General features: G+C 39.0%; 1 protein-coding gene across 1 annotated transcript; it reads left to right on the top strand.

The window, feature by feature from the left end:
* Window positions 1-1,709: 1,709 nt before the first annotated feature.
* On the top strand, window positions 1,710-11,823 carry LOC307169864 (uncharacterized protein). The gene is made up of 5 exons (XM_079890740.1): window positions 1,710-2,128; window positions 6,837-7,166; window positions 7,975-8,307; window positions 8,621-8,778; window positions 9,584-11,823. The coding sequence occupies exons 1-5, from the start codon at window positions 2,077-2,079 to the stop codon at window positions 9,599-9,601; spliced, it is 891 nt and encodes a 296-aa protein (XP_079746866.1). The 5' UTR covers window positions 1,710-2,076; the 3' UTR covers window positions 9,602-11,823.
* Window positions 11,824-14,608: the final 2,785 nt, after the last annotated feature.

Genomic DNA, 14,608 nt, shown 5'->3' with positions numbered 1-14,608 from the left:
AAGGTTTGTATATCTGCAGACCTAGTGTCAGGTTACCTTTCTGAGTGGTGAATATAGACTATTGTTACCTGCTGATATAGACATTTATACACAAGTATATTTGCCTTTAAGGCCCCGATATACTTCAAACGAAATCAGGTCATTTCGAACAAAATCAGGCCAAAACTATCTTCGTTTGGAGTTCGTTTTTAAGTGCTAAATAAAAAAACGTGACGTGACTTTACCGGGGTGGTGAATTGCAGCGCTTGTGCAAACATATCCACGTTGCTATACGTTTACATTTATTTGGCATTTGGCAGACGCTTTTATCCAAAGCGACTTCCATTGCATTTTAAGGTACACATTTACATTATTATCAATTCTTGCTTTCCCTGGGAATTGAACCCATGACCTTGGTGTTGCAAGCACCAACACTCTGCTGTTTAAGCTACATGAAAGCTATGATAATCAGGTGCTTTTATTCTCTGAGTTTTGTTGTATGTATGTTTATGTTATCTAGAGAGAAGCGCGCAGCACATATTTGCATATTCATCTAACCATCATTCTCAGCAGTGTGGGTTGCATCAGATGTTCGATTACAGTATATCTCTGGTCACGTATTTCGAAAGAGTTTCGCTGTGAGTATATCAGGGCCTTTAGTTCTTTTGGTGTGTTCAAACACAGCTTTCTAGCCGAGACGCAGCCGACGAGAGGCAACAACACACTCAGCTTTGTGTGTTGGTGTGTCTCTGGCTTTAAACAACAGTATTCATAAACAAGTTGAAATATCGCTGTTCACTGAAGTACCTCTCTCTCCTTCTGTTCTTCCTCTTTCCTGCTTCAGTTGGCATCTACCAGTGATCGAGCAGGTACAGTATAGGACAACAGGACTCATTTACAAGGTGTAGCAGATTTATCTAATAACTCAGTTTCAGTTTAGTTGACTTAACACACTGCACCTCCAACTCAAACATTGCATAGGCACCACAACTATTTGAGTCTATCTACACTGTACACGTCAAAACACTATGAACAGGATGATGCGGTTTGATACTGAAGCATCCATTTATTGCACATTTCATCATAATGCTGCATTTGCTTTAACATGTTTATGACCTGTTTAATCTTTGAAGCTCTAAATGCAGCTAATTTTGTCTTGCACGTCTGTAACCACAGAGGCTGACACTGTCTGGCTCCGCCTGTTAAAGCACACACACCACAAAATCATGCTATCGGCTGATAGATCTATGCGAAGCGCAGCACAGATGGTGCTGGGGGAGGCTCAATGTTTACACTTTTGTGGAAGATAAACCCAAGTAATGTATTTTTTACATGAAAAAATATCTTCCCCTACAAGAAATAACTGAATTAAGCCTGTACTGCTGATATTAGTAATGTTTCATCTTTATTATGAATTACTATCCTGAAGTTTTTCTGGTCAACCGGTTTGGACAACAATTCCTTTTGACTGATGATCGGAATATTTTTCCCCCGTTTCACTAGATTTGCTGTTTGCACTTGCAATTATGTATGCTTCTTTCATTTGTGCAGCCTATTTATCAGAATATCGGTTTGGAGATCTTTTGGAGTTCAGTGCAAAAGTATCCAAAGGGTCCGAAATATCCTGCCTATCTTAAGCAACACAAAGCCTAGCTTTTATTCCCCTATTTGCATTGGTTGACAGGTGGCGTTTGTTTTGTGTTCTCTCTCTCTCTGTGTGTGGAGTTAAACAGTGGGGGTGGGGAGGGAGACTAATAGTAGCCTAGCCTAAACAGGTTAGTTTACTATTAACCTTCAAGTCTGAATGGGCAGTCGAACTAGTGAATCGTGAAATTAAATAAGAATGATGCTTCCCAAAGTGAGAGTGTGTAGTTAAAACATTGAGTATAGTTAAATATCTATCACTAGATGCGCATGGGACAAAAGGAGACTCTATCTTTTTTCCATCAGGACTCTGTTCATGGTTTTCCCTCTTCTTCTTCATCTGAGTTCTGCCTTCCTGATAGTTAGGAATAAGCAATGGAATACACAGCGAAAGAACTACGTCTCCAATGAATCAGAATCTGCATTCATTTTCTGAGGGAAAAAGTTGGGAAAATGAAGTTTCTCTTTAATTTGCTCGCAGTGATCTTGTTTTTACTCGACAATGGTAAGACCTTTGCTTGTTACAATCTTTCTTCCGGTGTTTGTGTGAATGTAGACGTTGGAGAGATGGAGGGATTCAGGTTATTGTTGGGATTATGGATCTGGTTACTATCGCCTAAAGTCACAGAATGGGGTGTAACACCTGTTAACTGATCTCTCTCCTGTTTTGCTTATACATGCTCAGCTCTATAATATTTTATCAGCATATAGCACTTTGTTTCTCTTAATAGCTGAAGTCATAAGTTACACCTTGCAGAATCTGAAAAATATAAATAATTTAAAAAATAAATAAATGAGACATCATAGATTACATGTTGTGTTTATTTTAGCACGGCAACAAATGTTTTATTAAATAACAGATGTTTACATATAGGTCAAAATTTTACAGTAAACTTTTCAGGGTAGGGGGTTAAATTGTTCTTATTTTGTCTTCTGTAAAATCTGTAAGTACTTTATGTAACTTCTGCTGGGCAGTACTAAAAAATAAGATCTTTAAATTAAATAAGAACAATTTCCAATCCTCCTATTCAAAGGTTTTCACCCACTGGCTTTTAAAGGGATAGTTCAGCCAAAAATGAAAATTAGCCTATGATCTACTCACCCTCAAGTCGTCCTATGTGTATATGACATTCTTCTTTGAGACGAATACAATCTGAGTTATATTAAAAACAAGGTTTAAAATGGCAGTGGTTGTTTCTGTTTTGCATCCATCCACTTTGGCTTAGGGCCGAATACCGAGCCCGCAGCCTCTCCTCGGACAGCACGCCAAATATGCATTTATCCTATCTGACTTATTTGTAAGTGTGAACTCGTGAAATCTCAATTCTCCAGCGGCAGTCATCTTAGTTGTAAACGAATTCAACCCAAGCACTCGTTGGTGACATGGATGATTATGTTACTGTTGATCATCTGTCCATCATCGTATAAAGCCCACCCTGTTAATTTGATTGGTCCGAACAGCTTTTGTTCGGACATAATAGCACCACAACGGATCAAGTCCAGACCGAACTTCCCGACCTAAAAGTGTTGTGGGCGGGGCTAAGTTCGACTGCCATCCAGCCTAGCACTTTGATGGACTTCAAAAAATATACAGCCCGATCACTGCCATTTTAAAGCTTGGAAGAGCCAGGACATTTTTAATATAACTACAATTGTTTTCATCTGAAATAAGAATGTCATATACACCTAGAATGGCTTGAAGGTGAGTAAATCATGGGCTAATTTTGACTTTTTGGGTGAATTATCCCTTTATTGTGGTTTTATTTTTATTTTTTTGCCTAGAGCATCAGTGAACATTTGCAGCTTTTGATCATCCAGGTAGCAACACACAATATTAAAGGGATACTTCAGGATATAGCATTAAGCTTTGTATTAGTAGAAAATACCATGTAGAAAGTACCATGCTTTCCACCCTCATATCCCCCTGAGACGAGAGATTTATGAGATTTACGAGAGACCGGGACTAAGTTTGTCTAACCTATTAGACCTATTTTCAGGCGCTGTGTCATATCATTACGCCTGCTGGACTCATGGTATGGGAGCAGATTATTATGAAGGAATGAGAGTATAGTTCCTAGCCATATCAGCCTAGAAAATCACAACTTTACATTTTCCGTCGGTCTTAGTACACGATGTAACTACGGAAGAGTCAAGTTTAAAATAGGAAAAATATCGAAACTCTTTGGTCATTTTTTTGAGAGAGATGCTAATGGTCCTGTCCGATTCAATGATCTATGCTAAGCTATGCTAAAAGTGGTACTGCCAGACCCGGAGATCGGCTGAATGGATTCGAAAATGGTAAAACTCAACTGTTTAACTCTGGGGGAGTTGTAAAATGAGCCTATTTCCAAAAAAAGTGAAGTATCCCTTTAACCTGTAAGCAAGAAGACTAACACACACACCGACACACATCTTTTCCAAGGTTGGATTTGGCCAGACTCTAACTATAAACAAGAGTCTCATCTCAAAACATCAAGATAACAAGTTCTTTCTCTCAGGATAGGACACTTTGGTCTAAATGGAAAATATAGGCTTTAACTGACAAATGGTCCCTTAAACTATAGACTTCAATGACCCCTATGTGTTTTAACATGTTGAAGACCTTTCTCAAACACAAAATCAGTTCCTATTTAATTTCTGGAAGCTGGGATAAATAGGCAAGCAATGTTACTGCATTCAGATATCAAATACTGACATCAAAAATAATACATGAAAATAACATTTCAGTTATCACACTGGTAATTTCAATAACAAAATAAAATCTCCAGAGAAGTAATTCAGCTCATTTGATATTTAGAAGGAAAAATATTGATTAATACCTTGATTGTAATCACTCATTACATATACATTGAAGCAGCAGTGGATTCCAATTCACCCCCTTCATAAGGTTAAGTGCTCACGGAAGAGATGGGTTTTCAGCTGTCTTTTGAATGTCAGGGATTCTGCATTCTGGATGGCTGTAGGGAGATCATTCCACCAGCATTGAACTGTGAATGAGAATGTTCTGGAAAGTGATTTTGTGGCTTTCTGTGATGGAACCATGAGACGTCGCTCGTTGACCGATCGTAGGCTTCTGGTAGGGATGTAGGCTCGTAGGAGTGAGTGAAAGTAGGAGGGAGCTGAGCCTGTGACAGATCTGTAAGCAGGCGTCAATGCCTTGAACTTGACGCGAGCAGCGAGAGGTAGCCAGTGCAGAGAGATGAACAGAGGAGTGACATGGGCCCTCTTGGGCTCGTTGAAGACAAGACGAGCTGCAGCGTTCTGGATCATTTGCAGAGGTTTAGTTGCACATGATGGAAGTCCAGCCAGAAGAACATTGCAGTAGTCAAGCCTAGAAATGACCAGGGCCTGGACGAGAAGTTGTGTTGCATGCTCAGTTAGGAAAGGCCTGATCTTCCTGATGTTGTGCAGTGCAAACCTGCATGATCGAGCTGTCTTTGAAATGTGATCTGTGAAGTTCAGCTGGTCATTAAATGTTGCTCCAAGATTTCTGACCGACCTTGATGGGGTGATTGATGATGAATCTAGCTGGATAGTGAAGTCGTGCTGTAGAGATGAATTGGCAGGGAGGACGAGAAGCTCAGTCTTTGCCAGACGAAACCATTGTCTAAACAATCCCCATTCACACGGATCCGTGAAACCGATTAAGTACTCTGCTACCAGGCCATTAGATGGCGATGAAACACTATCTGAACACGTAATACGCATGTGCATGACGTCATCATCTTCAGAGATTCGTATGTTTGCTGTTTACACGGATACCGTTTTCAAAACTTTGTGTTTTTTAGGCACCCAAAACGCAGTTGTAGTGTAAACTAACGTCCAAAACGCATAAAAGGTTTTATGATTTTAGTTGAAAAAGGTGTTGTGTAAACACTAAGGTTTCTAACCCTAATAAAACACACCTGAACAAGCTAATCATGGTCTTAAAGGTCCCATTCCATGGATTATTTTTATTATTTTATCATGTTTCCAGGGGTGCCCTTATAATGTTAGTATGTTTTTTAGATCAAATTTTTTTATAATTTAGAAATAAAAGGCATATTTCCTAGCCTGATTTCATTCCCTGGTTTGAACACTCTGTTTGAAGGGGCGTGTCTGCTGTGAGACTTCAGTGTAAACGCCCTCTGCTGTGATTGGCTGAAATGCTTGCATATGAAATATCTGGCATTACATGTGGAACTATCTGGAAAACTTTTACTATTACAGCTATTATACGTTTTTACTATTACAGCTATCGGGATTAACGAATCGTGAGAAGTTTTTTAAGTATTTAGATCTCTTTCAATCACATAAAAAATTGCAGTGATGAGCATTGAGCAGATGACAGCCTGTTGATCGCGTGAAAAAAGATCTTATCATTGCAACGCAGTTTCTGCACTCACTAATGATTTCACCAATGCAAACATGAGGCATATAAATACAGTAAGAGCTTCGTTGTGCAGTGTAACAGCGTCATTGATTTCATAACGAGTGTTGGCAAGTGTCCATAAACTCGGGCTGTGTGATTGACAGCTTGGACGTTTGGAAAGGGATTGTTCTTTGATCGCTTTCTGTATATTAATCACAGTTTAAGTTAGATTATTTTCATCCTACTAAGAGAAACGATGTGAAGTTGATTGCTACTTCCATATTAAATCACTACTTGTACTTACCGCTTGCTGGAATATAGTTGAAATTGTCCCCTTCGTCAGTATGAAACACTGAGAGAAGCCTGCTTGATATTATCCCAGGTTAGAAAAACAGTCCGTGGTGAAATGGACAGAGCAAACTAACAACTTCGAATTAAACTTTTGCGGTATCCGATTATAGATAAACATCAACCATCTGTTGACATTTCGCCATCAATACGCCTGTGTTCCTGTGGGCGGAGGTTAGTCTAAACATGGTTCTGGTGATGTCACTAATGAAGGAAGTAGAGGGGTGTAGTCCAATCCAGCCGTTTTTTGTAGTCAACTTCTGTTAAATAAAATATCTCGCTTGGCATTGAACTTTGAGCTTTATAATTTTACAGATATTATTTATACTCTAACAACAACATTACACACTAACTAAAGTTTGAAACATGGGATCACGTAGAACGGGACCTTTAAGGGTTAGGAAGATACAGTCAGAAAGTTATTCAGACATATTTCTTAAATCAAAATCGTCATATGTAGAAAAAATTCACAGCACTATTGTATATTTTTGTGTGGCTTGTGTTTCTTCTTCAGGTGTTTTCGGTGTTGGATCAGATGAAGTGTCAGTGTCAGTGATAGAGGGAGATTCAGTCACTCTTCACACTGGTGTTCAAACAAGCCTACAAGATGATATTAAATGGTACTTTAAGGACACTCGTATAGCTCAAATCAGTGGAGATCTCAGTTTTATCTGTACAGATGTTCAGTGTAATGAAGGTACTGAGAGATTCAGAGACAGACTGAAGCTGGATCATCAGACTGGATCTCTGACCATCACAAATATCACAGACTCTGGACTTTATGAACTGAAGATCATCAGCAGCAAAAGCAGCAGTGACAAGATCTTCAGTCTTTCTGTCACTGGTGAGTCATTTAATGAATGTTTAAATACAGTTTATAAATGTTTAAAGGGGTGGTTGATTATGATTTCACTTTTCTAACTTTAGTTAGTGTGTAATGTTGCTGTGTGAGCACAAACAACATCTGCAAAGTTCCAGCGCTCAAAGTTCAAAGCAAATGCTGGAGATATTTTCTTTTGAAGAAATGGCTTTTTAAGGAATACAACAAACAGCTGGTAGGGACTACACGACATTCCTCCAGGTTTCAGTGTGTGTCTGCGTTATTGAAGCTCATTTGCATTTATAGGACAGACACAAAATGGTGTGTTTTTACTCACTCAAAAAGTGACAATTTTAACATGCTATATAAACATATCTGTGGGGTATTTTGAGCTAAAACTTCACATTCTACACATTCTTCACACTCTTGGACACATACAAGTGCAGTTTATAGAATTATCTCACTTTACATCATTAAATAGCTTAGTTTGATATAAAACTAAAGGCCCATTCTCACAAGAACAATAACTATAAAGACCTATGATGATAAATATATTAGCTTTCACAGGAAGCTTCAGTTGAGTTCAAATAGAGATGTCAGGTATAATCATGCCATCTCTGACTTCTATTATTATATGTTTAAATGAGGATTTGGTATCAAATAAGGATGTAAAATCTGTTTTAAAAGCACAAACTTTCTATTTCAGAGTGAAAGTCAAGAAAGAGCTTGTGCATTCGCATTCATGATCACAGTTCTTTCATGTTGTGGAGGGTTTGTTGTTGTTTTTTTCATCAGCAAAAGATCCTCCAGCATCTGTTGGTTTGTGTTTCAGGTGTTCCTGCTGCTGAAATAGATGAAGTGAAGAGAAACGAGGGAGAATCTGTTACTTTAGATCCTGGTGTAATAAAAAACACACATGATGTGATGACGTGGTATTTTAATGACATTCTCGTCGCTGAAATCACTGGAAATCAGAGTGAGATCTGTACAGATGTTCAGTGTAAAGAGAGATTCAGAGACAGACTGAAGCTGGATCTTCAGACTGGATCTCTGACCATCACAAACACCACAAACACAGACTCTGGACTCTATAAACTACAGATCATCATCAACAACAGCAGCTTCAGCATCACTAGTGTGAAGAGATTCAATCGTACTGTCACTTGTGAGTGTATAATTCAATCTTTCAATGCATTTTTCCTTGGAGGAGTTTAAAAAAACAGTTCAGTATTTTTAAGTCAACCCAATAAATTTGGACTGTTTAAAAACCTGAAGTTTTGACTCAATGGCACTTTAACTAATGTTATTACCATGAAAATGCAGTTTTCCTGTGAACAGTGTTTCCAGTTGATCTCTCAGTGCTGATGCTGTTTTAACTGCTGTTGCTATGGTGTCATTTATCAATTAAATCATTACTGTTTTGTTAAATACTGGATGTAGTATCATTCACTCTCGTAATAATGTCTGTTTCTCTGTAGCTGTTCCAGGTTCAGGTTTATCTTCAGATTCAGGTCTGTCTTCAGGAGCTGTAGCAGGAATAGTTGTTGCTGTTCTGCTGGTGTTTGCTGCTGCTGCTGTAACTGCTGCTGTGATTTACTATCGTCACCGCAAGAGCCATGCAGCAGTACCACAGAGTGTAAGTATTACATACAGCTGATTTAACAAGATATAAGAAATTTACTGGGCAAAAATGCCTTTAAAAGAACAGTGGTATGAATATATTTTTATATTATTAGAATTATATGTGTAGCAGAAATGTACACTGAAAAGTGATCTTTTTTAATAGTACAGAAGCAAATATTCACTAGTGAAACAACTAAACAATCAAAAACACCAATAACTACCAAAGTTATTATTTTTATTCAGTCTTATTATAAAACGCCAATACAACAGTTTAAAGGGATACTCCACTTTAAAATGAAAATTCTGTCATCATATACTCACCCTCATGTTGTTTCAAACCTGTATGATTTTCTTTCTTCTGCTGAACAGAAAGGAAGATATTTAGAAGAATGTCAGTAACCAGACAGTGTCTGGTCTCATTGACTTCCATAGTAGGAAAAACATATACTAAAAAAAATATATATACTATGGAAGTCAATGAGACCAGAAACTGTCTGGTTACTGATATTCTTCTAAATATCTTCTTATCTGTTCAGCAGAAGAAAGAAAATCATACAGGTTTGAAACAACATGAGGGTGAGTATAGGATGACAGAATTTTTTAAGCATTTTCAATGTGATATTGAAATCATAATACTTCAGGTTTATATTACTGTAGAACAAAATATGTAATGCATCTTATGACAGTGTTTTGACACAATATTTAGGAAATTTAAACCTCTTACAAGCAACAGGAAAAAACAAAATTCAGTCTGTAGTGTGTTTGTGTTTGTTGTGTATCTCATCACTTTAACCTTCTGTGAATCTGTTTTCTTACAGGAGGGTGATGATACCTGATCTGATTCCTGATTGCTTACCACCTGATCTGTGAGGAGGAGGACACATACTTCAGATTCAGGCTGAGGCTGCTAGTAAAACATAGTTTAGCTGGTTAATACTTTCATTGAAAGGGACACTGAAGAGAATTAGGAAATGAGTAAAGTTATACCTCTTGGCCCTATGGTGCCAATCCTGTGTGCTTGTTCCAGTTTAACTTGCCTGTGCTTTGTCTCCCAGCCTGATCGCATGAAAATGCATAGCATGCATTGTTTTCCGTGCAATTTATAAACGAAAATGAGTTTTTGCGTGCGTATGATAAGCACTTTATTACACACGCACTCCACACCACTAATCCTAGCCAAGCGTAGATTAGATACATACAGTACACCACTACTAAACCTAAACACTACTAAACTCATTTTCGCGCATAAATTGCAATGCGTGCTATCCTAAAATTTCCTAAAATCTTGCTAAATCCATTTTTCCGTAAAGTTAACCACAGCCAGATCTTCTCTGGAAGGCCAATGATCCTCAAATTACGACGTGCCCTCTGTTTCCTGACCATCTAATCGCTTGGTTTGGGAATCGATTGTCTTTTCAATCTGTATAGCTCGACTCTCAGTCCCAGTAGCCGCATTTTCAAGAACTAGGATTATTTGCTCCGCTTCTTTCACTCAGTTATTAGTACGCTGCACTTCTTTTGTAACATCCTGAATTTTCTCCAAAATCAGTTCTAGTTTAGAATCATCCTTGCAATGTTAGCCGTCAAAGATTCCACAACTTCACTTGTAAAGAGTTCCTAAACTTCCTACTAGTAAAGTAAAGAGGATCAGCTGAAACTCTTGTCGCTCATGGAGTAATTGTCACGATTCCAGGATTTCAGCAGTCCGTACCAATACCAGTCAAATTTCACCTACATACCAATTTAAATATCACATCCAAAAATGATTTGTTAGAATAAAAAAAAAGAAAAAAAAAAAGATTTAAAGTACCTTTGTTTTGAAAATCCAGCTTTTAATTTTGTCAATATGTCTATATGGTGTTTTTAATATGCTTTAAGAAAAAGAAAAAAACGTGTAAATTCATAAGTCAACAGGATTGCTGAGTATTTTCTGCTTAAAACTGCAGTGAAGACAGTCTCAAAAATGCAGTTTGAAACGGGAACATGGTTTGTGTAGCATTAGCAACACATTATTAGCTGTTTGATAACAGAGTCAAGCAAAAGGCGAATCATATAAATGACTCTTATGTGTCCGACGTAGAGAGCGATATCATTGTGCAGCGTTTACCTCAGTAAGTTGGCAGAGAGAATCTGTGAGCTGGTGTGAATGAGTGGAGGCGGGGCTATTTGCATATGTTTTTTTACAATTACCTCAAGGCGGGCATTATGACCAGGATAACACAAGGACATTCTCAACTGATTCTGTAGGTGTTTTTACTGGTATTGTTGCTGTTCCTGGAAAAGACTGACGTAAAATGTTGCTAATATTTATGTTTTAAACACTAACATTAACTCGTACTTATCTAACTTCATCAGAAAACACTCTCCAGCAGCTAAACTGGAACCAAAAAACAGACTTAATAAGCTTTGAAATTCATTGGTTTATTTAAAAGTTGGTAAAACACTAAATGTATTTATTCTGATAAATGCCTGTAATTGAATGCATATATGATACAGACTGTTAAAAGTTTAATGTCTTTGGCATTAAACCTGAAACATAGGCCTACTTGATGTGACGTTTGTCGGGAGTGTTACAGCAATATAGTAACATACAAATGTTTGTATACTTGATAAAAGATTGTAATTAAATTAAAGTCTTTATTTGGTAGAAATATAGACTTGTTCGTTGAAATGTGCAACGTTCCGTTTTCCTATACCTGAAGTTGTGAAAATAACGTGAAATTTTATGAGGTGCTGTTTTATTGTGTTAAGATTGACATGTGATTGTTTTTTTTTAAATATTGTATTTTGTGTTTGTCTTCTAGACTATTATCCCTGTTTTGAGACGATTGCCTTCACTTAAATACTCTGTTCAGTCTAGCATTTAGCTTTAGACTTAAAGTTTTTCTTGGTTCTTTCTTTTGGCAACATTCTTGTCCCAAATTTTAGATTTTTTTTTTTTCTTTTTTCTGGTGCTCATTGTAAATATGTAAATAGAATTAATAGAGGATGGTTTTCTTTTCTGAAACAAGGAAATGACCTTGAAAATCTTTGCATGAATATGTGATACATTTTATTTAAAACATAATTCATTCATAATGGCTGGAATCTGTATGTATTTAAAATATTTTTGTTGATAATATTGATATAATATAAGTTATAATATATAATATATATAATATATAATACATTGCGTTATAAATGATTTCAACACTGATGCTACTTTATAGCAACTTTATAATGGTTGTTGTTACGTCAACAACATGTTGTAATGTCATGATCGATGGGCGGCTGAGTTTATTTTATTGTCTGTTCTCTCCCTCTCTATTCTGTTTTCCTCTGTGCTGCTGCCAAAGAAGCACAGCAAGCAGAGATTTGGAGGTTTCTCTTCTCACAATGTCCTGCCTCAGACAGTTTGCCATCTGTTGCTATGATGGGAGAAACAAAGCTTTTCATTTTGCTTCACAAAATGATTCACTGTTGGTGACCCCTGCTGGTCAGAACAGTGTAAATGCAGGGAAAACTCAGTCCAAACATGCATAAAAAAACACTTTTTACAAAACAATTGCAAATGTTTTATTGAAGGTGTAATCTGTTAAATGCAATTATCATCTAAAACTATCAAATATGAAGTGTCTATAATATTTTATATTTTATTCAATTTTAGGGCTGTTAGGGTCGTTTAATGGAGAGCTTGGTTAATCAACAGTCAACTTGTTTCATGCAGTTAACTACTAACATTTGTATTACTTATATTTTGGATATGAATCTCAATTGACTGCAAAGGTAGCTCTCTGCAGGGCCGGTAAGACAGAGGTCCCAAGAGGGGATGAGGCGAGGTCAATGAGGGTTCAACCTTCTCGCTCCTCTCAGGAACCTGATTAACAGGTCGTGCTTTCCCACCGACTCACCTTCTACTGCGTTGTGATGTAAGATGATAGCAGTAACATACATTTTCAGGGTGGAGGGAGACAGCCTTCACTCCAACCCTTCTTGCAGAAAGGAAAGAATGACTCTGATTGGACATTTACGGGGGTCCTCCTGGTGAGAAGAGCCCGATTCAACAAACAGGTTCCACTTCCAAGCATAAGCACGCCTCGTAGAGGGGGCTCTAGCTGAAGTGAGAGTGTCTACTGCCACTGAGGGTAGGTCACTAAAAACCTCAGCGTCCTTTCCAGAGACCACACGTAGAGGTTCTAGAAGTCTTAACGTGGGCACCTTATGATGCTCCGTTCCTGAGAAAGGGGAATCCACCAAGGAAGGTCTGTCGCAAGGAGCTTGAGTTCTGGGAACCAGGTCCGGGTGGGCCAGTATGGTGCAACCATCAAGACCTGCTCTTCAATCCTCCCTGATCTTGCACAGGGTCTGTGCGAGTATAGGCTAACTGGGAGCCACTGTGTGCCAGTGCATTCTTGCTGAGGATCCCCTCAGTCAGGGAATAGAACAACTGGCAGTGGGACGTGTCCGTAGTGGCAAACAGGTCCACCTGAGCAACTCCAAAGCGCCTTTAAGCGACCTTACTGGGGGTGGAGCCTCCACTCTCCTGGGAGTGTGAGCTGCTGTGAGCGCGTCAGCTGCACATTTGAGCTCAAAAGCCAGAAGAGGAGATGGTGGGCGAGTTACAACATGCGACGGGAGCGTAGACAACCTTCGAGAATGATGTACGCAATGGTCATTGTGTTGTCCGTCCGGACCAGTATATGCATCCTGCAGCAATGGGAGAAACCGACCGAGGGCAAGGAATACTGCTATTAACTCGAGGCAATCTATATGCCACTGCAGTCGAGGTCCCGCCCAGGAGGCCGAGGCTGCATGCAAGTTAACCACGGCACCCCAGCCGGTGGTGGAGGCATCTGTTGAGACAACAACATTCCTGGACACTTGTAGAGAAACTCTGGCCCGTAGTAAAGCAAGGTCTGACCGCAGGCTGAAAGTGATAGTCATCCGGATTGTGCCACAGTGCCATGCCCATCTCGTGGGACTCGGTTGTGTAGCCACTGTTGAAATGGTCTTGAATGAAGCAATCCGAGCAGTGTGTCCGTGGCTTCGGATGCCATATGCCCCAGGAGCCTCTGAAATTGTTTCAGTGGGACCGCTGTCCTGCTTTTGAATGAACTCAGCACTGAGCACCAGGTCCCTGTGTTCACACAACTGATCTCGCAAGTGGGCCAGGGTGAGCCAGTCATCAATATAGTTGAGGATGCGAACACCCACTTCCCACAGAGGGGTAAGGGTGGCAGGGCGACATGGACAGCCCAAATGGGAAGCTGTGACCGTCCCCGAATGCAAAGCATAGGAACGGTTCGCTCCAGGACCACTAGGTTGGACATCATTTCACCACGGGACCGCACAGTGACTTTCGTCTCACTTAACAGAGGTAAGAAGGACATCCATCCACACTGAAAATCATTTTGTTTAGTTTTATTATAATTAAAGGGATACTCCACTTTTTTCGGAAATATGCTCATTTTACATCTCCCCCAGAGTTAAACAGTTGAGTTTTACCGTTTTAGAATCCATTCAGCCGAACTCCGGGTCTGACGGTACCACTTTTAGCATAGCTTAGCACAGATCATTGATTCTGATGAGTCCAGTAGCATTTCTTTCAAAATGACCAAAGAGTTTCAATATTTTTCCTATTTAAAACTTGACTCTTCTGTAGTTAAACCGTGTACTAAGATCGACGGAAAATGAAAAGTTGCGATTTTCTAAGCCTATATGACTAGGAACTACTCTCATTCCGGCGTAATAATCAAGGAACTGTGTGGCTGTACCATGGGTGCAGCAGGCGTAGTGATATGACGCAGCGCCTGAAAATAGGTCTAATAGGTTAGACAAACTTAGTCCCGGTCACGTTGGAAGAA

This window comes from Squalius cephalus (genome assembly GCF_949319135.1).
Source record: "Squalius cephalus genome assembly, chromosome: 13".
In the NCBI taxonomy this organism is placed as follows: domain Eukaryota; kingdom Metazoa; phylum Chordata; class Actinopteri; order Cypriniformes; family Leuciscidae; genus Squalius; species Squalius cephalus.
The sequence above is the reverse complement of the archived record's forward strand: the minus strand, read 5'-3'. Positions and strand labels throughout refer to the sequence as shown.